General features: G+C 47.9%; 2 protein-coding genes across 5 annotated transcripts in view; one reads left to right on the forward strand and one right to left on the reverse strand.

The window, feature by feature from the left end:
- PTK2 (protein tyrosine kinase 2) overlaps positions 1–17,466 on the forward strand; it is a 227,826-nt gene extending 210,360 nt beyond the window's left edge. For all 4 annotated transcript variants that reach the window (XM_082317407.1, XM_082317406.1, XM_082317408.1 and 1 more), the window contains 6 exons: positions 2,074–2,136; positions 9,567–9,606; positions 10,351–10,457; positions 14,508–14,663; positions 15,147–15,227; positions 16,206–17,466. In XM_082317407.1, the coding sequence (XP_082173533.1) occupies positions 2,074–2,136; positions 9,567–9,606; positions 10,351–10,457; positions 14,508–14,663; positions 15,147–15,227; positions 16,206–16,418 (660 nt within the window). In that variant the 3' untranslated portion in view covers positions 16,419–17,466. The remainder of the gene's footprint in view (positions 1–2,073; positions 2,137–9,566; positions 9,607–10,350; positions 10,458–14,507; positions 14,664–15,146; positions 15,228–16,205) is intronic.
- Positions 17,467–19,070: 1,604 nt separating this feature from the next.
- RPLP1 (ribosomal protein lateral stalk subunit P1) lies at positions 19,071–20,504 on the reverse strand. The gene is made up of 4 exons (XM_082317448.1): positions 20,321–20,504; positions 20,136–20,210; positions 19,691–19,808; positions 19,071–19,191 (listed from the first exon to the last, which is right to left on the reverse strand). The coding sequence occupies exons 1-4, from the start codon at positions 20,390–20,392 to the stop codon at positions 19,112–19,114; spliced, it is 345 nt and encodes a 114-aa protein (XP_082173574.1). The 5' UTR covers positions 20,393–20,504; the 3' UTR covers positions 19,071–19,111.
- Between the last annotated feature and the right edge of the window lie 3,672 nt (positions 20,505–24,176).

Genomic DNA, 24,176 nt, shown 5'->3' on the forward strand with positions numbered 1-24,176 from the left:
GCTGGGTGTTTGTATACCGTTCAGGTACAGGGGGTCCTGAAGTCCGCTCATCTGCTGCTCGTTTGCTGCTGGTGGTGACCTGGGTAATTGGGTTGTTGCTGTGACGTGAAGTTGTAGAATTGGGCATTTAGTGAGTTTAGATGCTGAAAGCGAGGACGTTGTTAGGAAGACAAGGGGGGGAGGAGATGGATATTATGTCTCTTAATTTATCTTTTTCTTATAATACTAGAAAAAAATCTGTTACGTGAACTAGTGTGTATTTTTGTGCTTCTGAATCTTTAAAAATGCTCACTATTCAATTATCTTTGGAGTCTGGTCAAGGCAAATTGAACATCAGTGTAATAGAAATGTAGTTAGTTGTATGCTTAGATAAACAAGGATAGCTATTTGCTTTAGCTTAAAAATAGAATGAGAATCACGGCTTACTTTAGATATCTAATGAAGTGTCTAACATACCCATATCAAATGAGACTTTAATCAGAAAAAATTCCTTCATCATAATGAGGGAAATAAACTGGGGATTTGTCAATGGTAGCTTTCATCATAAAAATTGTCACAAATTCCTGGAGAAACATTGGGAAATCGCTTGCTTGTGTCTGCTTCAGTTCTTCACGTTTAAGGTGGGGTTAAATATTTCCCTGTCTGGTATGATTTGTCTATTTTTAATCGGCAAGTTCTTTCAGGCAGCGACTGTCTCTAGCTGCGCCTCTGGCAGTGCCTCAGTCTGCGGAAGACTGAATGAAAATCCAAAATATAAGCCCTTCTGACAGACTGCCAGCACAACTGGAGTGCTTTTAATGATCAGATCGATACTAGCCTATCTTTGCAAGTTCGTTTGCCCTGCTGGCTTTTTAGGGTCATTTAGCAGGATATGCGAGTTGGAATTATTCTTTAGTGCTTTTAGAAAGAAAGAAGGAAAAGGATCTGGAATAGCTTTAAACAAGTAATGGATGTGTTTGTCCCCCAAAAGTGACCCTGAAAGAACACGATTCTGTTCCTGGGGTCAGTTTAGTTACAGTCAACATTCACATGCTTGCATTTCTCTAAATAAAAAATTTTCATTCTTATTCTCTGTGTGTCCATTTTATGTATATATCCATACAGATATATGAAATAAGTTGTATTTACAGTGATGCAGATGTGCATTTTATCCATTTTCTGAAGAGAAGGAGCTCTGACTCTCATAGGATAGTGAATTGAAGAGTCACAGAAATCCTCTTTCTTTGGTGTTGTGTGCCAGAATTAGCGCACTAGAAAAGCGCTCTCATTTTGCTGAATGTATATCTTCCGATCAGCGTTAACCTTTGTTTCACATCGGCACTTTCTTTGTCTTTCCCTGTGCTTAATGTTGTGCTCAAAGAATAACTATAACACCTAGATTTGCTGGGGAGGTGAGAAGAATGACCGGTTTCTGCGCGAAAAAATGGGGCCAGTCTTATTTTTACTTTTTAAAACAACCAAGCCCGGAGTTCTTGTATCGCTTACAACATATAAAATAGAAATTCATTTGTTTGTTGCTTGTATCAGGAGAATAGTGCATCTGGATGTCTTTATTAGCTTTCTGTATCCAAATGCGGCGTTTAAGGAGCTGCAGTAATTGGCCCCATTTGCAGGCTTGGAGAGGGAGCCAAGTACATATAAGCCGTCCTCAGGCAGGAAGCGGGAATTAATGCGCAGCGTTTCTCATCCCGCGGTTGAAATTTCGCTGTTGGGAAGCAAACGACTTTTTTTTTTTTTAAAGCCACCTTTTGCTGCCTTTGAGGAAATTAAAATGCAGGTTTTCCAATGTTGTGTTAGGGAAACGGTACTATCAATATTTATAACAAGCATTTTTACACGTGCGCTGAGAACGGGCGGTTGAGAAGCAGTCGAGAGGGCTGCCAGGAATTCAGTAGCTGTAGTTGCAGAAGTGCGTAGTCGCAGCGGCGGGGGTGTAGAGACTGGAATGAAATGACATCTGTATTTGTCAGTGTAAATTTTTAACAATGTTTTCCTGTCTTAAAACGATTTTAAGCCTAGCTCGCGTGAATCGGCAAGCAGAGTACAGAATGAATTTTTAAATTTTTGTTTTAGAAACCCGATGTGCGGCTCTCCAGAGGCAGCATCGACCGAGAGGATGGAGGTCTCCAGGGCCCAGTAAGTATGTGTGGGATCTTTTCATCTCCCAACTCCTTCTCCGGTTTCCTGGTGGAACGTGTTGTACGCTGTCTCGATTATGGGAGATGATTTAAAGTTTTTGCTAAATGTTTCCGCTATTATTACATGGTTCTACAACTTTCCAAGAGGCTCAGCTTCTGTGGGAACAGCAGCCGTGGCAAACTTGTTCATGCAGCAGTTTGGGGGATTTGAGGTTTGGGTTCGGTCGTGTGTCCCCCCTTGGTGCTGCTGTTGTAACAAATACTAAAATGTTTCCCCAAAATATGTTGCAATAATTTTTTAATGTTCATGTGCTGTATAATTGGGCCTTTTATTTTAAAATGTGGATAGTTGTCTGAAAGCTCTGTCAACAGGAAGCAGGATTAAAATAACTTCTGCAGTTGTTTAAATATCTGAAGAGTTTTCTTACAAGGAATGTAAATGTTACTGTTGTATTACCCAGAAATCTGCTTGGGGTAAATGATCCGCTATGAAACAAATGGAGTAAACCCCATAGCCACTCATTTATTGCCAGACAACAGCTGCAGCTGTGGTGTTCTTTCTTACTGGCTTAACTCCGGTCTAACTAAAAACATCTCTCCAATTGTTTAATTGCCATTGGAATCTCTGAATCATACTGATCGAAGGAGGGCTTAGGCCAGGGACTGTTAATGATAGAAACCTGATGCTTCGTCTACTGTTTGTCCCCAGGGATCACCTTTAAAATAGTTAGTGTTTTAAATTCATGTTCCTAGTTCATTTGGAATGCAATTAATTGTAAACTCCTAGTTTGGCTTCAGTATTTCTTCACTACCTAGGAATTTAGGGACTCTTCCTGCAATTTGCAGCCAAAGTACAATCATGAGTGAGTGTATCAATGACACGCTGCAGCATGGTCTCTGGAGACATTCAGGTCTGGAAGCTGCCAAGGTTTTTTCCATGAAATTGGAGAAGACTTAGTTATTGTTATGTCTTTGCTATTGTTGCATCTTTATCTAAGAGCAAGTAAAGTATCGCTGCATTTTGTGCTACTCATGAAGATGCTTTGAGATAGCCTGGAGATTTGGAAGTCATGTCAGAGGTTTAATTCAGGTGGCCGTCAGTGGCAATGGGTTTAAAGTACAGCTTCTTGCAGCCAGCTGTTTTCTCTGACCGCTGCTTGATTTCAGCGTGACTGCCTGGGGTTAGAATTAAAAAATACAACACCCAGCTCCCAAACTGCTTGTAGGGGAAGTCCTGCCTTCCCAGACGAGGCAGTACAATTTCACACCCCATTTGAAAGCGTGTGAAGAAAACACTTAGTGATCATTGACAAAACGAGTTTTAAAAGAGACTCTAATTTGTGATAACTACATTCCAGAATTTGATTTTGCATTTTTATAGTTCTTCATGCATTCAGAACATAACTCTGACTTCATTTGCAGTGGGAAATGTCTAATTCTTCTGAGAGTCAATCTCAGTTTCTCATCTAGAGAATGAGAAGTAGGTAGTAGTCATTTCTAGGAGAACTGCGATTAAAGTCCAGTGTAACACAGAGATTTCTGTGACAGTGGTGAGGACAGAATCCAGTTCACTGAGGTGTGATTTACGTCTTCCCCACAAAGTCACTTTTTATTTGAGTAGTCGTCATCGTGGTTGGGACGGGAGCAGAAGGCACAGCAGCTCTGATTCCTGCTCAGGGCAGCGGCAGCTGCGCAGTTCAGGGACGCTGGGAGAGAGAAGGAGCAATATGTGATTCTGTTCTTGGATGTGGTGGTACAAACGAAAAGTTATCACCCTCATTTTAGTAGCTCCTAACTGATGAACATGTGGCTGTGTAACTTTGTGTACATTCTTTTGACACATACTTTGAATATGCAATTTTTCTGGAAGTCAAAATGCAGAATTGTTATAGTGGAATTGTACGCTCCTTCCTCTCTTCCCCCCTTTCTTTCCCCCCGGGGTTATCAGATTTGAAATAGTTAGGTTAACAACAAAAATCAAAGTTAACGACATGACTGATGGCGCTGGCAGAGAGCAGATGTTTTTTCTAACTAGAGAGGGCAGCTGTATGACAGTGAGATGATCGGCCAGTGCGTTTTAGAGCTTCGTGGTGACAGCAGAAGAATTTCAGAGCTTTGGATCTGAATATTCCTGGCTCCTGAAAGTGAAATTTGATTTTTTCAAGTCTATAGTTACAGGCTTGGAGTAGGCAGGGTGAATACGCTCCTTTATTTCTAGCCATCACGTTTCTCCTCTAAAGTATTAAGTTGATAGAATATCATCTACGAAACTTTGAAGAACTTCAGATTTCTCCCTGTGCAATACATTTTTATGTGACCTTGCTTTCTGGAAGTTGTGCTTCTTGACACGGTTTTCCATAGCAAACTGATAGAAGCGAGCTTGAAGTAGAGTTAGTGTGGGAATTTTCATTTCATACAGTTAAGATTTGAAAAATTTTTGAGCAGCTGAAAGCAGGCCTCATGAAGTACTAGGCAACCTTAGCCATAGGAGCCCTTGTCAGATCTCTCCGTAATTCTAAAACCATAACATTAATTTCTAAAAATGCCAGGCTGAAGCTTTGAGTAAATGCTGAACTACAATCATGAGTATCCTTTGAGTTTGTTAATGAGTTGGTTGCAAGGCATGAGCTTCTCGGTTCAGTTCGGAGGATCTCCTGCAGACTTTCTGCGTGCTGTTGGGCAAGCTGCTTGGTATTCTCACAGTCGTCTGGCACTGAAATGAGGTGATGGTGGAGTTAGAAGCTAAGGAATAGTAAGTGTACTGCTATTGTCCCTGTTACCTGGGTGTGTTTCTGAAAATAGAGAATGTGAGAGATTCAAAAACAGTTGCTTAAGAGGTCAGAAAAGAAAGTTAATTAACATTTTTAGATGGTGATTTGTGATAGCATTATCCAGAGCTGAAGATGAATTGAAGCAAGTACTGAGTTTTCATACCATTAAAAGTGAATCCTAAGCAGTCTGAATGTCATCTTCAGAGTGTTGAAAAAGCAGCTTCCTTAGGTCTGACGCAAAGAAGTATTCTGACTTTGCAGAAAATGGTCTTTGTTTTATAAATAAATGACTTTTTCAGACATTTCAGTCCTAGACCTATTAAATTCTAACTGCCTTCAGTGTTTTACTGATGCAGCTTCATTCCATTTTCTCATGTCCTATTGTTGGTCACCAGAGAGAGGAGATCAACACCTCCGCCTTCTCTGCTCCAAGCTGAACAAACCAAGCAACCTCAGCCACTCCTCAATAAGTCTTGCCCTTGAGGCCTTTCACCATCTTGGTTGCCCTCCTCTGGACACACTCTAATAGTTTGATGTCCTTCTTATATTGAGGTGCCCAAAACTGCACACAGTACTCGAGGTGGGGCTGCACCAGTGCAGTGCAGAGTGGGACAATCACCTCCCTCGACCGGCTGGCTATGCTGTGCTTGATGCACACCCAGGACGTGGTTGGCCCTTTTGGCTGCCAGGGCACACTGTTGACTCATATTCAACTTGCCATCAACCCAAACCCCCAAATCTCTTTCCATGGGGCTGCTCTCCAGCCTCTCATCCCCCAATTTTTATGCGTAACCAGGATTACCCTGTCCCAGGTGCAGAATGCTGCACTTGCTCTCATTACATTTCATATGGTTGGTGATTGCCCAGCTCTCTAGTCTATCCAGATCTCTCTGTAAGGCCTCTCTACCCTCAAGGGAGTCCACAGCCTGATGTAACCCCATTTACTAGAACTCTTTGAGCCCAACCCGTCAGCCAATTGCTTGCCCATCGTATTATGGACTTGTCTAGCTGTGTGCTGGACACTTTGTCTGGAAGGATACTGTGAGAGAGGCTATCCAAGGCTTTGCTAAAATCCAAAACCACCACGTCTGCTGGCTTCCCTTGGTCAACTAGATGGGTGACCTTGTCATAAAAGGAAATTAAGTTGGTTAAGCAGGACTTTCCCTTTGTGAACCCATGCTGGTTGTGACCAATGACTGCATTGTCTCCCAAGTGTTTTTCAATAACTCCCAGAATAACCTTCTCCATAATTTTTCATAATTTTAGAGGCACTGAAGTGAGACTGACAGGCCTGTAATTAAGGGTCTTCTTTCTTACTCTTCTTGAAAATAGGGATAATATTTGCCAGCTTCCAGTCAACTGGGACCTCTCCAGACTCCCAAGACTGTTGAAAAATAATGGAGAGAGGTCCCACGATAACATCAGCCAGCTCTTTCAGTACCCTGGGATGAATCCCATCAGGCCCCATAGACTTATGTGCATCCAGCTGGAGCAGCAAGTCTTGGAACAAGTTCAGAGCTGGCTGGGAGTTTATCATCCCCCCAGTCACGGTTTTCCAACACAGGGCTCTGGGGGTCCCTGGGCCCATCATCAGTATTAAAGACAGAAGCGAAGAAGGCATTAAACGTCTCTGCTTTGTCTACGTTGCATTTTTTGAGGTGACTGACCTCATCAAGCAACAGACCAATGTTTTCTCTGATCCTCCTTTTGCTGTTAACATATTTTAAAAAGTCCTTTTTGTTGTCCTTCACAGTGCCGGCCAGCTTGAACTCTAATTGAGCTTTGGCCGCATGTATTTTCTCCCTACAGTGGCGAACAGTGTCTGTGTAGTTCTCCCACGTCAGCTGTCCTTGCTTCCAGTGTCCATACGCTTTCCTTTTCTGCCTGTGTTCTAGAAGAAGATCCCTGCTCAACCAAACCGGCCTTCTGCCCCGCTTGCCTGAATTCCCACACTTTGGAATTGCCTGCTCCTGTGGTCTTAAGAGATGGGTCCGGCGTTCATGGATCCCAATACCTTCAAAAGCAGATTCCCAGGAGACCTTACTAACTAGCTCCTTCAGCAGCCCAACGGCTGCTCTCCCCATACACAGGGTCGAAGTTTTGCTGGCAGTTTTTCTCCTATCACCAGCAATTTGAAATTCAACTACTGAATTTACTGAAATTCAACTGAAGTTATCTGCAACATGCTTCAGAAATATCTTGGACGTTTTTGTGTCTGTCCACTGTATGATATTCCCAGTTGACATCTGGGAAGTTAAAATCACCCGTAAGGACAAGGGCAGTTGATGTAGAGATATCCCTTAATTCCTTGTAGAATAATTCATTGGTGTCTTCATCCTGGCTGGCTGGGAGGTCTCACAGCTGGCTGAGCAGACTGCCACGACAACATCCCCTTTATTTGCTTTCCCCTTCATCCTTACCCGGAGGCTCTCAACCGTGTCCTCGCCAGCTGCAAGCGCCATGCAGTCCAACCCCTCCCTTACATATAGGGCCACCCCCGCCTCGCCTGCCCTGCCTGTCCCTCCTGAAGAGCCTAGAACCATCCATCGCGGCACCCCAGCCACAGGACTCATCCCACCAGGTTTCGCTTGTGCCACTCGTCGTAGCTCTGGGACTGGGCCAAAGCTTCTAGCTCCTCTTGTTTATTCCTCATGCAGCGTGCATTAGTGCAGGGACACTTCAAGTGTGCTCCAGTGTACTCAGCACATCGTAGACCAGACTGAAGGACCTCGCTAGCACGCCGTCCCTCAAACATTGGCGTGCCGCGCCCAGGCTTATCTCTAGCAAGCCTGGTTTTATCCCTTCCCCCTTGAAATCTAGTTTAAAGCTCTTTCCATGAGCCCTGCTAACTCCTGCACAAAGATCCTTTTCCCCCTTTAAGACAGGCGTACCCTGTCTGTTGCCAGCAGGCCTGGTGTCATGTAGATCAACCCATGATCAAAAACCCCCAAATTCTGCTGGTGACACCAGGCTCAGAGCCAGGTATTGATCTGCTGGCTCTTCCTGTGTCATCCCTCATCATTCCCTGTGACTGGAAGGACAGAGGAGAACACTTCTTGAGCTCCTGAGCCCTTAACCAGTTGTCCCAAGGCCCTGAAGTCTCTCTTGATTGCCCTTGGACTTGTTGCAACTTCATCGCTGCCTACCTGAAAAATCAGTAATGGATAATAATCCGAGGGCCGTACCAGGGTAGGAAGTTTTCTCGTCACATCTTTAACCCGGGTCCAGTCTGCACATTGGGCCTTCTGTTCCCCGCAGAAGGGAGTCCCCTATGGCAATGACCCATCTTTTTTTTCCTTATGGAAGTGGTTTTGATGCAGGGCGTAGGCCGACTTAACCTCGGCGACACCTCCAAGCTAGATGAACCATCGTCCTCGTTATTGTTCAGTTCCACGTGCAAAGCCTCATACCTGTTATGCACGGGCACCTGGGAAGGCGGAGCAGTCACGGAGGACACGCGCCTGCTGCGCCAGGCAGGAGCTTGTCGCCATTGCCCCCATCCCTTGAGTCACTGTGTTCAGCCAGGCGGAGAGAGGATAGGGAGTCCTCCGTATCATGGGTCCTGTCTGCCTGACAGGTCTGTCCCGGGGAGGCAGGGTGCGGTTCCAGTAGTCTCTCTCTCTCTCTTGCTCTCCCTGATGCTCCTCAGCCTACTCACCTCTGGCGAGTCCCGTACTGGCATAGGAGCAGGGCACAGCCTGCAGCCTGGCACCTGGGCGGCAGCGTGTTCCCACCGGAGCTCTGTCTGGGCAGCTGCGTCAGTCGTGGTGGGTGCAGAGCTTAGGGAGGCCGTGGCCTTCTGCCGGGTGGAGACCATTGCTCCCTGGTCGAGGCGGCAGAGCTACAGCGCCCTTCCGTGCAAATTGCCACACTGCACCGCACCCTGTTTGCCTGCCCTGGTCGCTAGCGCTCCCCGGGGGCTTCTTTTATACGTTTGAGGGGGTCTTGGCCGCTGTCGCTCCTGGCCCTGCCCATCTCTCCTCAGCCGCTCTCACACAAGCCGCAGGCTCCTGGTGGGTCTCTCCACTCCCCTGAGGTTTCCCCAGTTCAGGAAAGCCCCCTCCGCTCTAGAGCCCTCCGTGCCGGCACCGGAGCTGCTCGCCTCAGCGACGGAGGTTGGCATGAAAGTTGTATAAATATAATTACCAAGGAAAGTCACTTCAATCTGTTATTAAATACTTGCAGATGAAGAAGCAAATTGACCTTCACAAGAGCTTTGCAACAAAATCAAAAAGTAAACCAGCTTAGAAATCTGTTGCCATTATGGAAACCATTCAGCAGTGCAGAAATGCCGTAGTCTTCTAATTAGTTGTTGCACCGCTGTTTCTTCCTCACCACTGTGACTTCTACAGTTTGATCTCTGAATACAGACTAAAAATGATTGTGAATATACCACCACATTTGATTAATAATGAAGGATAAACTGTAATGTAGAGGCCAGGGCTGTTGCGAGCGATGCAAAATAAAAGAAAATTGTTTTCTTACTGTATAAATAATATAGCTGTAGTTAGGAGCTTAGCTAGTGATGGTGAATAGGGATGTATTTTTAACTGTTGGGAAATGTGCTGATAACTGGCTACTCTCAGTGTTTGAGATTGTGCTGATGAAGGTTGTGAGCACTGTAATAACTAGTCTAAACGTATGTTTTATTTTATAGGCTGGTAACCAGCACATATATCAGCCTGTGGGTAAACCAGGTAAGCAGTAAATTCATATACTGTCGTCTTGAATCCTTGATTACAAGTCTTCTAGCAGCAGTAGCAAACAAAGATTTTTGCCAGTCTTTTCATACAAAGGGTGGATTCAATTCCAGATAACTCCACATAGGTGTTTCGGTGCACTACGTGTTTAAATTCCCCTTGCCGTCCCCAGAGCTGTAGTCAGCAAAGCCAAAAAAGTGTTTCATCGACAGGCGGGAAGTATCTGGAGGAAGCTGAGTCACTGCGTAGGACTTCACCGTGTGTGAAGTTCAGACATGTAAAGCAAAAGTAGGCACCTAAATTTAGGTTTCTCAAAGTGAGTCACACCCAGGGTTTCTGCCGTGAAGAAGTCCCATTTTCCCAGACACACGCAGCGTGCGCGGCCCTCAGCTGCGGTACGAAGGGGTGAGTACCTCTCAGGTGTGGGGTAGGTGTACTGAGATGAGTAGCAATTGCCCCACGAAGGGATTTTCAAAGTGTCTTAGTAGAACAGCCATGTTCTCATAATCGCAGGAAAACTTGATGAATTCCACAACGTTTTCTGTCTGCATTTCTTCAGTAGAAATACAGATTAAAGTGTAGCTCTTAAAAACAGCAGATTTACTGTAAGTCACATTAAGATGACATCTCATCTGCTAGTAGAGTGAAGCATGTGTAGCCTTTGTAGTGTTGACAGACCAAAATTACGCAGGTACGTCTGATAAGTTGATCCTCTAAAATGCAAATTGTTTTGTTAACCAGATCACGCAGCTCCGCCAAAGAAACCTCCCCGCCCTGGAGCCCCCAGCCATTTGGGCAGCCTTGCAAGCCTGAACAGCCCTGTGGACAGCTACAACGAAGGCGTGAAGGTACGTTGCTCAGTGTCACACGAAACACGCTTCAGACAATTAAACATTACCACTCTGAGATAGTTTGCTGTTCCTGGAGTAGAGACCGTGGAAAGCAAAAGCGACTAAACTTCCCAAGTAAACGTTGTCATGGGGCAAACGTGCACTGGCAGCTCTCCAGGGAAGTGGGGAGTTAACTGGTAGGCTCATATCCTCCATTACTGTGATTCAGCATGTTCCTCACCTAGAACCTTTCTCAGGTGAGCTTATTCCTAGCTTGGAGAGCGTATGAGATCTCCCGTATGGACTCAGCCTCCCGGCTCAGCAGCTTTGTTAAGCAGGAAGGAGCACACCCAGGGTTCCCCATTACTCAGAGAAGTGAGACGTCTGAACTGTGGTGCTCCAAAAAGCTCTTCCTGCAGCACCAGGGCTCCTAAAACCCTGCTAGCTCTGGGGAGCAAGGGAAGAGGGGAAATGGGCTGTCTGACCTGTGGTTGAGATACTTTCTAATGTGTTGTTTCACCTCCAGTAAATAGGCAATAAAGCCAAAATTGAAACTTTACTGTTTTCCAGCAGAGAGATGCTGCGGGGCGCTGTGAAACACGGCGTCCCGTCCCCTGTTAGAGTTGGTGTCAATGGAACTGCTCCTCAGTATGTCAGTCACTTTTAAAATCGTGCCTCTAGGTGTTGGTCCCTGCCTTTGGGACTCCGTTACCTTTCTAATCTTCAGGAAATAGAAACCTGAGTGACCTCAGGGCCTCCCGAGGGGAACCAGTGGAGCTATTTCTGATGCTGGCAGTTTCCAGCAGCAAGATGTAATAGGGGTTGGGAATTCTCTGTCAGTCATACTCCAACAGAAATGCAGCTGATCTGTACACATCGCCATTTTATTATTTCACAACCTTTGAAGGTAGACAAATACCCCTCCACGAAGACTGCCGGTCTGACGGCAGAATTGCTGACCAGAGCATTAAAAGCAGGATCGCTCCTGCTGCTGCTCCCGTTCTGTCAGCCGATGCCATCAGTAGCACCCAAGGAGGTGATGTATTTGTGCTCCAGCTATTTCCCGAGAGGAGAAAGATGGGGCCTGCTTTAGAGCACAGGCTTCTGCAAATACACCGGGGCAATCCCTACTGTAACACAACGGCTGGTGCTGACAGTACAGCTCCTCACGGAAGGAGAACCTCCTGCTCATCTACGCCCTGCCAAGCCTGTAGTAAAGAACGGGAATCCATGTTGTGGTAGACACAGCTATTGCGATAAGCGACATCTATTTTAGGTGGTTTGAGAAAATACAGAAAAAATCCAGTTTGTCCGACCATGAAATTCAAAACTTGCCATCAAAGCAATAAGTTTAGCACAAATCGATCTCAGCCACTGCCTGCCTGTCTCGCTCTTGCTCTCTTGTTCTGAGATTATTGGAATATTTAAGAATTAACGGGAATAGGCAGCAGTGGCGAATTTGAGCAGGATTATTTATTATAAACTGATGCCAGTGCTTTTGAAGCTGCCAAGCCTCAGAAAATGTCAAAAAGCAGTAACAGATGTGTTACTAAACTTGGCTTCTCTAAAATTTCCTTTCTAAATGCTGATACTGGAACATGAAAAATGTTTTCTGAAATACATCCTTTTGACAACAAACCAACCTGAGCAGCCACAGTCGTCAGTAATAACACGTGAACAAGATTCGTGTACTAAATAGCTTCTTCAGTATAAAAGAAAGGCTGATTTTGTTTTTTCTGTCGAGAGTTTCTTGAAATTGGATTGTTTCATGCCCCTTCAGGAAAACAGCCCATTATTTTTCTAATCGTGTATAGCTTTCCTAATGTCGGCAGTCCTAAACTGAAGATGCTTCTGGGGTTCATTTCAGACTCCCTTTTCTGTACACCCATTTCAGACTCCCATTTCAGTCTCCCTTTTCTGCAGAATACAAATTCAAGTAAGAAGATTTGACCTGCTTGCCCTCAGGAACCTTGGGGACATGCACCGGGAAATACGGGGGTTTGTGGTGCCTGCTGAGGCAAAGTCAGCCAGGCCACACAAAGAAACTCCTGACTTCGTAGTCTGCAGAGCAATAGTGTTGATGTTGGGTATAAACAAAAAAAATCGAGTGCTAAGAAACGCAGATGTCCGTACTCTTGAAATGTCAGGGCCTGGCTGTAGGAATTAGGTGGGTTGGGTATAATCCATCTAGAATGGGTTCTTGGTAGTTGTTAACCACGACTGTGATCAGTCATCGCGAACAGGAGCTGCACGGTTAGATGACCATGTATTTCCCATTGTGACTTGTCTAAAGGAAAAAAAAAGTTTCAGAAAGATGAATACAACATTTTCTTAAATCGATTGGTTGTGTAAAGGGACCGGGGTTGCACAGGACATACTGTTTCCCACCGTTGCAGAGGCCCTCTACTCCATTCACCACTTTGCTGCTCGCCAGGCTGGCTTGCTCCTGTCAAGCTTTGCATGATCTCTTCCCCATGTGTTCAGTAAAAAAGTAAGCATGGGTGCATGGCAAATACTTCCACTTCCTACGCGGGTGCACAGCCGGGCGTCAGCACACGGTGCTTCCGTAACAAATGGACCAAGAGCTAACATGAATGATTGCCGGTACTGTTGAGGATGCATTTTTGTTGCAGGCTTTTTAACTGGTCTCTTATTGCTACACATGTTTTGGTTTTGGTTCAGTTTTTTTCCTGCTGAGTTTTATTAATATTGTTTTTCTTTTTTCCCTTCTTTTGGTAAATTTCTTTAACCTTCCCCCACATTCTGCTCAACCATAGCCATGGAGGGTAAGCAGTGCGTGAGCGTGTGTGTACGTGCCCTATTCCAAAATTGTCTTTGCATGTGACTTTGCCAGATGACTGTTTAACTTCTCGATTCCAGTTAGAATCACAGCCTTTCACTGGTGATTGAGGCAATTGCCATGTTCTTTTTCCTACGGTATTTTCTGACCAGGACACTCAGTTGAATCTCTGTAACAGTTGTCAGTACCCACTTAGTGAAATGCAACAAAATGGAATCACCATGCGCTAAATCCTGCACTCCTTCCTTAGACAAAGTTTCATCCCAGTGTTGTATAGTATCATCGGGGTGGTATCTCGGTGCTTCCAGTGAAACATCACTGTAGCTAGGACCAGTTGTAAGAACCAGTAGTAACCCAGTGTGGGGGGCTGAAATGCCATGAGCCACCTCAGATCAAGGGGGCGGCCGGCCCCTCTGTGACCGGTAGGAAATAAGCAATTTTTAAACCTTCTGCTCCCACCAAGTGGTTGCTTGGGCATCCTGCAGCAGCGAAGAGCTGCTGGGAACTGGGATGCTTATAGACTTCCAGTTCAGGAGCAGAGATACTGAGGCTCTCACAGAGGAAGGTTTCAATGTTTGTTTCGTTTCTGACCCAGGATTATTTCGGTCTGTCTTGAATTTAACTCTAGACAGATCTGACTCAATGGAAGTCTTGCTTGAGTAAGGACTACAGGATTTTTAACCTATTGGTTTTTTTCTGATCTATGGGAAACAAAGTGTATGAAAACATTTGGTGTTTCCCACCTGTACTGGTGACGCCATTTTTGTTAATCTGCTGTGAATTTTCCCTAACAAAACAAAAATATGTACTGCAATATTCTCTCTTTACTATATCAATATGTTAACTATGTGCTCTGACATTGTTTTGGAGCACAAAACAACTTTCTGGAACAAGGGACCTGATACCTGCTACCTTAGCAGTGGGACTTGTCCATCAGTAGTGAACCGCTTAGACGTGTCAAGTACTCTGTACTCCACATGCCTCAAATTATTTTCTTCTCTGTTGTGGGAGTTATACCGGCAGCTTTTGAGGGAAATCTGGTAAAAATTCCCCAGTGTCATTTCACAGATCAGGTTCAGTCAGAAGAACTAAAGGAAGCTTCCTTCCGACCCGGGAGCGAGCGTGCTCAGCCAGGAGAGGGGACCCAGCGGGAGCGGGCGGGGGGCTGTTGTGAATACGAGACCTTCCCGGCCGTCTGCGGAGGTTGGGAGGTTGCTGAGTCCCAGCTGCTGGGGCCAGGAGGTTAAACGACCCCTCTCTACTTCCAGATTCAGCCGCAGGAAATCAGCCCTCCTCCTACGGCCAACCTGGACCGCTCCAACGACAAAGTCTACGAGAATGTAACTGGGCTGGTGAAAGCAGTCATAGAAATGTCCAGTAAAATCCAGCCAGCTCCGCCGGAGGAGTATGTGCCCATGGTAAAGGTACGGAGGCAATTCCTAAAATCAGTGTTTGATTTCTCTCCTGAACGAGGTCTTCAAGTGGCACAGGAGAAACTTTCTGGAAAGTTGGAAGTAGAAAAGCTTTTTGTGTTTCCAGGGGGAAAACTGTGGTCAGAGTGCTGGAGAGTTGGATTCCGTTAACAGCAGAGTGGGCAACGGTGCTTTTATTCCCCAGCTTGCCTGTGCTTATCCAGGGGCAGCGAGTTGTGTACGATCTTCTCTGTATTTCACTTTCTAAAAAGATTTTTTTTTTAATTATTAACCCTTCGGCATTTTGTTTTGACGGTGAAACGTGGAATTGCAAGTGGGGTTTTCAAAGTCCCTCAGCCGTGTTCTAACTCCCTTCTTACCCAAAGAGGGATTAAGCGTATCGGTTGCTTCCCGCACCCCGGCTACAAGGCTCTCATCCATTCATTCCAAGTTTCCAAACTTTATTTTATTTTCTTAATTTATTTTTTTTCTTAGGAGGTTGGTTTGGCGTTAAGAACCTTACTGGCAACAGTAGATGAGTCCCTCCCCATGCTGCCTGCGAGCACCCACAGGGAGGTACGTAGAGCTCCCCTCGCCTGATGCTCAGCCTGTTCTGTTTCGAGTTAGCCCCAGCCAGGACAGCTATCGGGACGCGTTTTGACTCGCTAAGCAGTATGAACTCTCGGGTTATAATTCTTCATGAAATTAATTTTATTAGAATCCAGTTGCTGTGTGAACGTAGGCTTTTATTGACTTAAGTGAAGACTTAAGTGAAGACACTCAAACTGGATGTAACTGAAGAGCGTGCGACGCGCACATATGAAGTCGACATAAAAACGGTTAGCAGTGCTTACACGGAACTTCTTAGGGCAAGTTTAATCTTTCATTAAACTACAGCTTGCACGCAAAGTCATTAAACAGGTAATTGAGCATAGCTCCGTGCAGCTGGAAGGTTTTGATGAGATATCCCATAATAACCTAGTTCTGGATGAGAAGTGACTGAGATCTTTCAGTGAAGTTCATGAGCCAGGAGTAAAACTGCTTTCCTCCAAAACCTTGAGTGAGCGTGATAACGAGAAAGCCAGAGAACGGTTCTTTAAGTGCCATCTTTCTTAGAGAACCACCCTGACTTCAGCTATGTGGTTAAGTAACCTGTATCCGGCTTCTTTTTTATCCGGTTTTATTTTTCACTGCTTTAGAGCTACTTTAATAATAGCAATAAAAAGGTGAGGATAATAGGGACCTGGAAACCTGGAACAAGGTGTTCATTCTAAGACCTGGGTTAAAATTCATCACCAGCGATTTGGGTCTCGGTGCTGTGTAGAGGTGGGCGGCTCAGCAGCTGGCAAGGCTGCTCTCGATCTCCACGCGGCGCAGGGGGCGGGTGCCGAAATTCCATCTGCTCCCCGCGGTGCCCGCAGAAACGGCCCCGGCCTCGACGCCGGAGCTCGGGCAGGGGCTGCGGAGGGTGGGCAGCCCCGTTGCTCTGCGGTATCGCTCTCACGAGCGCAACGCTTGCAACGACTCACAGCTGACTGAATCTTCTCGTTCCAGATTGAGATGGCGCAGAAGCTGCTGAACTCGGACTTGGCCGAGCTCATTAACAAGATGAAACTGGCCCAGCAGTACGTCATGACCAGCCTGCAGCAGGAGTACAAAAAGCAAATGCTGACGGCTGCTCACGCTCTGGCTGTGGATGCCAAGAACTTGTTGGATGTTATTGATCAAGCCAGACTGCGAATGATCAGTCAGCCCAGACCGCACTAAGTCCTGAGGGGGGAGTTTCATCAGTCTAAGATTTCTGCTTGCGAAAGGATGTTATTTCACCTTCCACCAGCAGTGAGGATTAACCCAGTGTAGTCCTGGCTTTCCAGCGCCTCTTGCTTCAGCAGACCTGACTGACAGCTGTTGGTTCTCTCTCATTACAAAAGTTTAACCAAGTTTTTATCATAAAGCCAAGCTGGTCTGGGATTCAAAAAGTGGCATTATCACAAGATGAAGTTTGTACAGAAGTCCTCGGGAAATCACGGCTATGGAGCGCACTTCAGTTGTATACCATCGCATGGGACACGCTTAGCCTAGAGCTGCCGCAGGTTACGGTCTCCGAGCCAGAACTGTCCGAGCAGCAGATCAGAGAAAGATATTGTGAAGTGAAGAATTCGGGGAAACCTCAGGGCTGAGAATTCTTGCCCACAGTATATGAACTATCCAGACTGGAATTTTTTTATTAGAACACTTAACGTCGCAATATGCTAATCACAATTTACAGAGAAAGAATAAAAAGCTATATTTTCAAGACTTCAGTCATTTCAAGACAAAAACTAAAGCCCTCTTCATCTTCCTGCCTTTTACTTTTATGTGAATGTGTGAAGCATTTGTTTGGAACTAGCTGTAGAACACAACTGAAAACTCGTCTTTTTCACCAGAATAATGTGCCAGTTCTTTTGTAGCAACGTTGTTTTCCTTGGAAGCAAAAATGCTGCTTTGTACCAGAGCAATTCAGAGCTGCATTTAGAGGAGTTCCGTAACCATTCATGTCCCCCATTTTTATATAATTTATAAAGACAGATTAAAGCCATGTTGAATATTTTAAACCCACTGTAGTTAACTAACCCATCCTTTTGTCTATCTTGCCTGGGAGGAGTTACAGTAGAGCAGTGTAATTAGATTTTCCTTGGTTTTCCAGTTACGCCATCTGTTCTGTTAAAATAAAAACCACACTCCCTTTTTGCTGTTGAGGGATATAAATTATTCTCAGGAAGAATATAATGAACTGTACAGTTACTTTGACCTATTAAAAAGGTGTTACCAGTGACATTCCGGGTATATTATTTTGTGTGTGCGTGCACTGCAGAAGAAACCGCTGCGAGTTTTCTCTGCTTATAGAATTTTTCCCCTTACCCTAATCCGCAAGCTTTTACCTGTTCGCTTACGCAGGACTTAAGGCGCAACAGCGAGCATCCAAGGGGCAAATCCGAGGCGTAAGGAGTCTTCCAGAAAGCAGTTTTTCCTCCAACTACAGAGCACAGGAACAAGTCAGTGTTACCACCTGCGTAAGTGACTTGTCATTACTTGGCATCACTCCTTATCTTTAGACTTTAAAAATGCGTTTTCCTAGGGGAAGGTTTCTTCGAAAAGGGGTGAGGGAAGGTTTGCAGGAACACTTTTGGAAGCTCAGCAGAGTTCTCGGCAGCAGCAGAGGGGTGCACGGACTAAATTCTTCCTTGGGTGCCTGCATCCTTCAACACACAAATGAGCTCCAGTGTTGTGGGAAGATGGGACAGTGCAGAGTGCGTCCGTTGTGGGTCTGGACGTGGAAGAACCCTCCTACGCAACTTTGGAGTCCCCTCTTACATACTTGAACATTTTGGTAACGTGTCATTTTCATGTAATATTTTAGAATACGCATTAGTGACAGCCCTTACCTTGCTCAGCTGCTCTGTAAAAGTCCTGTTCAAAAGGGAGAAATACATCATAGAATCGTTAAGGTTGGAAAAGACCCTTAAGATCGAGTCCAACCGTTAACCTATCGCTGCCAAGTCCATCAATAAACCATGTCCCTAAGCACCACATCTACCTGTCTTTTAAATACCTCCAGGGATGGAGACTCAACCACTTCCCTGGGCAGCCTCTTCCAATGCCTGACTGCCCTTTTGGGGAAGAAGTTTTTCCTAATATCCAACCTAAACCTCCCCTGGCGCAGCTTGAGGCCGTTTCCTCTCATCCCATCACTTGTTACTAGGGAGAAGAGTATTCCTTTTGTATGTAAAGTTACACAATCTTCCACACCCACCCATCAAAGCAGTTTCAGAGATGCTCCTTGACTTTTTTTTCTGGAAAAGTGAAAAAAAAAAAAAATCAGACACCTTACACAACCTAGGCTCGGTGCCTAGCACTGCAAGACTCAATCAGATTTTAAATTATATCTACTCATGAATAAACAGTATCCTAGCTTTAGCCTCCAACAAGGGCCTTTCGCTGAGTTTCAGCCTTTTCCCCCGGTCTTCAGCTGAAGAACTGCCCTCCACTGGGAAGCGCTCGCAGTCCCTGCCGTGCTTTTAGCAGCCTTCAGCTGCCCCCGGACAGGTTGAATCACGGGTACGGGAAGCTGCACTCTTGCTAACGCATTAACTTGACCGGTGGCAGCTTCCCCGAGAGGCTGCAGCAGCCAAGCCGCAGCCCTTCGGCTGAACGTGACCACGTCCCGCGCTCGCCGTGATGACGTTTCCACCTCTGTCCATGCGCTATGAACAGTCAGGAGCCTGAGCTGTCACTGTGCTATGCCTATGCCGAGCGTGAAGAAGCGACAAGGAGAGCTGTAAAACCCCAGATCAACACGCAGTGACAGCGGTTTCGGTACCTGCAGGTGACCCGGCCATCCTCCATCCACTCCACATACATCCATATTACAGACAAGAGTACAATTAAATGGTCTTTATTGCAGGCAGGTACAAAACTAATTAGTCAAAAAGACCGAAGCCCATGTCATCATCAGATTCCTCTGATTCTTCTTTCTTTTCCTCTTCTTTCTTCTCCTCAGCTAGAAAAGGAGAAAGGGATCAGGATTTGTCCATTTTACCAGCCCGTGTACATACCACAAAAGACTTCACGCCCCGTGACAAACATCAAGCAAGCCCTGAGCAATCCTAACGAGCTGAGCTAACGACCCAAGGAGACCAGTGTTTCCACTATGAGGGAAGTGGGTTTGTGCCTTCAAAGTTCATTTCTATCAAATCTGAAAAACTTCAGAAACAAGGTGCTCTCCCTCTTGCCATCAGGATGAGATCCTGATGATACACGGGGAGATCAGCCGTAATTCCGAGGTAACGCTAATCCCGTAGGCTGACTCAAAGTGCGATTCCAGCCCTTCTAAAGGGGAGGGTCTGTTTTGCTCTAGGACGCAGCCACGCACACTACCAGCCACAGGAGAATCGCACGGGGCAGAGCCAGGCTGACTCTCAAGCCGATGACAAGCAGCTCTGTAACCCAGTATTTCTCCCAGCCGAAGATGACCCCGCGGGACGCAGACGCGCACTTACCAGGGGCAGCACCGCCCGCAGGCGCAGCCCCGCCAGCGGGAGCAGCTGCGGCCGGAGCCCCGCCGCCGCCAGCTCCTACGTTGCAGATCAGGCTGCCGATGTCGATGTTAGCGAGAGCCTGGGGAAGAGCGAGCAGCACAGCGGCCGCGTTAACGGGGGGGGGGGGGGGGGGGGGGCAGCTCTGCTTCAGCCCCGGGCACCCCCCCGGTCGCGCCGTCGGGAAAGCGCAGCGCCAGAGCGCAGCGGCCCGCTCTCGCCAGCGGAGCCACCCCTGCTCAGTCACTTCTACGCCCGTGAAGAGCAGCGTTTCCCAGCTGCCCAAACCGGCACCGCCGGCAGCCGCTGTTCGGTTGCGGCCCGCGGCCGGCAGCCCCCCCAGCGCGGCGGGGACGTCCCCGCCCGCCTCCCGCCGCCTCCTCCCCTCACTCCGCCGCCCCTCGCCCACCTTGGCGAAGAGACCGGGCCAGAAGGGCTCCACGTTGACTCCCGCCGCCTTGATGAGCGCGTTGATCTTGTCCTCCTGCAACGACAGCGGCGCTCAGCAGCCGGCCCGGCCCCGCCGCCTCCCGCCATGCCGCGGCTCGCCGCCATCTTGTGGCGGCGGGGCCGGGGCCCGCGGCCCGCACTCACCGTGACGGTGACCTCGTCGTCGTGCAGGATGAGGGCGGAGTAGATGCAGGCGAGCTCGGAGACGGAGGCCATGGCGGGGGCGCGGTGCCAGTCGCCGGGTGGGACGGCCTTAGCTTCAGCTGAAGGACACAGCACCTTGGGCCGCCGGGGAGGAAAAGGGGCGCGTGTGCGCGGGGGAGCTTTATAATGGCGCCCTCAGCCAATCGCAGACCCGACGAACCGTGACGCAACCGAGTCGTCAGCGCCGCTGTCCAACCCGCGACCGGCAGAGCAGCCCTGACCAATGCCGTCAGGGGAGCGCTCCGCCAATCGCAGCGTGGCGGGGGGATGACGGGAGCGTCGGCAGGGCGCGGACGGGCGTCGCGGCGCCAGAGCGGCCACGGCGCGGCGGCCTGCGGGGGGCGCCGAGCCTCCCCGCCCGCCTCCCCGCCCGCGTTACAGAGCGTTAAAGAGCGTTAAAGCTGTCTCCTCATAGAGATCTTCCCCCCCCTTCTGTCAGAAGAAAAGTCGTCTCAAGATGCGTCGTTACGATACACAAGAGAGGGAGCGGGGGCTGCGAGCTACCAAGAAAAGCAAACGCAGGACGGGATACTCCTCAGAGCGGCGGCTGCTGATGTAAGGGTTGACCCAAGGTTGATGCGGCGGACGGGAGTGGCCGGGAGCTGCTTTTTCTGTGTGCCGGGCAGCGTCCCCAGGCCGTCCGTGGAGACGCAAACTCGGGCCATTTACGTCGGAGTACAGAATTGCCAATTTTTGTTAATGCTCTCCAAGAAGAGTCAGTATGTACCGTGTTCTCGATTTAACCCGTGCTGTTATTTAGGGTGTCATCGCTGTTAAATGCACAATTTTCTGTAATGTGCATATGTAAAAAAAATGAAAAAAATAAAAGAAGGGCAGAACGAGCCACTAGTGAAAACTTCGCATTTCCCAGCTTCGACAGAACTTTGTAACCTGACGAGCCTTAGCAAATGCCAGCGTTTCACTTTGAAAGAAAAATAGGATGATGAAACATAAATGTTCTCTGATTTTTACGTGTTCTTGACAGATGCACATTTGATGGGCGTCCCTCAAGAGTCCCACAGAGTACGGTTTATGTCCCATAGCGCTTGCTCAGAGTCCCGGGACACGGGGTGGATTCAGACCTTTGAGAAGGCGCCTGTAGGAAGGGCTGTGTCAGTTGTGCTCCTGTTGCTCTTTCGGCAAATGAAGTCCCCTTCAAACTGTGGTCCAGGTAACGGCGACATCAACAGAGGCGTTTCCGCTGAGGCAAATGCAGGTGAATCAGTCAGGACTCTCTATTTTTATTCTAAATGGTGAACTGGCAAGATGAGCACGTTTTTCATTCCTTCAGAAAGACGGGAGACGGGTTTGAAAATATTTTGTCAAAAGGAACATGAGAAAATAGTTATTTTGAGCGAGAGGTGGGTACTTAACTGAATCAAAACATCTTCCCCACCAAAACCGAGCTTTATTTTCTATTTAGATGCAATCAACCAACTTCCGGACAAGAGTGAAGTTACTTAAACAGCATTTTTTCAGAATGTTGTTGATGTGAGCTGCTCCGGAGCTGGCCCGGTCCACAGCGGAGTGGCAGATCTCAGGGCACGTGGGGGTTTCCTCAGGCAGGGAAATGCCAGGGCAGCGGAAGGACCCGCCAGAAGCTGGCAGCTCTCCTGGGAGACGCTGATGAGGCCTGGGCATTGCCAGAGCAACCGCGGCCACCCCCCACACCTATGAAAAGCAGCCTGGGAGCACAAGCGACCAGAGCAGGCAAACAGGGCACGGCGCGGCAGTTCACGCAGGAAAGGCATCATCACCCTGCCAGCTCAAAAGGTCAGTTCAGTTGGTGGTCATCGCTCTCCCAGAAGGAGCTTAGCAATGGTAGCCACCCAGCAAAAAGCCATGTCCTCTGCACTCACCGGAACTGATGCGGCAACAGACCGAGCTCCCAGGAGAACATGCAGCCACCCAGGTCTCGGGCTGCAGAGAGGGCCAGAGCCTTTCACTGGTAACGGGTGGCAGCAGTGAGAGCAGCTGTGTGAGGTGTGACCAGGTGGATGATCTGCTCAGCCTGGTGGCAGAGCTACAAGAGAAAGTAGAAAGGTTAAGGAGCATCAGGGAGGCTGAGAAAGAGAGAGACTGGTGGAACCATGCTCTGCCCCCCCAGAGACAGAAACAGGAACAGCCATCAGAAAGAAAACAAGATCAAGGGGATCCTGTATCCTCCCTCTGCCAGGCTGAAGGCAGTAGCTTAAAGGAAAGGAGTGAATGGAGGCAAGTCCACGCTCAGGGCAGCAGGCGAACCCCCTCCTTGCCCACCTCGCCTTCCAGGTGCCTCTACCACAGGTGTGAGGCTCTGGATGTGGAAGGCCAGTCAATGGGTGATGTGGATGACGGTCCATCTACACCAGAGGTGCTGCCAAGGTCAGAAAGGCCTACCACCGTATCACAACCGCCTCCATGAGGAAGAAAAGATGGGTTATGGTTGTATGCGACTTCCTTCTGAGGGGAACAGAGGGTCCAATATGCTGGACAGACCCCCCTCTTAGGGAAGTCTGCTGCCTCCCTTGGGCCCGGGTTAAGGACATCACCAGGAGACTTCCTAGCCTGGTACGGCCCTTGGACTATTGCCCATTACTGCTTTTCCATGTGGGTGGCGATGAAGCCGCAACACATAGTCTAAGGGCAATCAAAAGAGACTTCAGGCCCTTGGAACAGTTGGTAAGGGAATCTGGAGCACAGGTTATTTTTCCCTCTCTCCTTCCACTTGCAGGCAGTGACACTGGAAGAAACAGACAGACCCGGTCTATTAACACATGGCTCTGTGGCTGCTGTCACTGCCAGAATTTTTGGGTTTTCGATAATGGGATGGCCTACAGGGCACCAGGCCTGCTGGTGTCAGTTGGGATTCATCTTTCTCAAAGGGGGAAGAGGGTCTTTGCTCTCAAGCTAGCGGGGCCCATTGACAGAGCTTTAAACTAGACTTGAAGGAGGAGGGGGATAATATCAGGCTTGCCTGTGACAAGCCATGGGACGACACGCCAAGGTTAGAGGGATGGGGTGCTAGCAAGGACTGTTGCTCCAAGACGTGCTGGCTACACTGCAGCACACTTGAAGTCTTAGGGAGATGAGCCAGGGCCTCCTGAGGTAAGAGGAGCCAACAGGGGAACACAGTGAAATGCCTCAAAGGAATTAAGGGGTGTTCCTCTAAAAAGGTGACACGGCCGACAGCCCAGCTGACGTACCTCTACACCAATGCACACAGCATGGGCAACAAACAGAAGGAGCTGGAAGCCACCGTGCTGCTAGAAAGCTACAACCTAGTTGCCATTACTGAAACTTGGTGGGATGAATCCCATGGCTGGAGTGCGGCTGTTGATGGCTACAGGCTGTTCAGAAGGGACAAGCGAGGAAGGAGGGGCAGAGGTGTCTATGTCAAGAAATGGATGGAGTGTGAAGAGCTGTCTCTGACGAATAGCCATGAGCTGGTTGAAAGCTTATGGGTAAGAACCAGAGACCGAGGCAACAAGCGGAACCTTGTGGTTGGTGTCTACTACAGGCTGCCCCATCAAAGGGAGCCTACTGACAAAGCCTTCTTACTCCAGCTACAGGAGGCATCGTGCTCGCAGGGTCTCATCCTGCTGGGGGACTTCAACCACACCAGCATCTGCTGGAAAAGTAGCACGGTGAGCTGTAGGCAATCCAGGAGACTCCTGGAATGCACTGAGGATAGCTTCTCCCCCAAGGGCACTGAGGGAGCTGGTGGAAGTGCTCACCAAGCTACTTTCCATCATCTGTCAGAAGTCCTGGCTAACTGGGGAGGTCCCAGCTGACTGGAGGTTAGAAAGTGTGACAC

The sequence above is a fragment of the Platalea leucorodia genome (assembly GCF_965183815.1).
Source record: "Platalea leucorodia genome assembly, chromosome: 1".
Lineage (NCBI taxonomy): Eukaryota > Metazoa > Chordata > Aves > Pelecaniformes > Threskiornithidae > Platalea > Platalea leucorodia.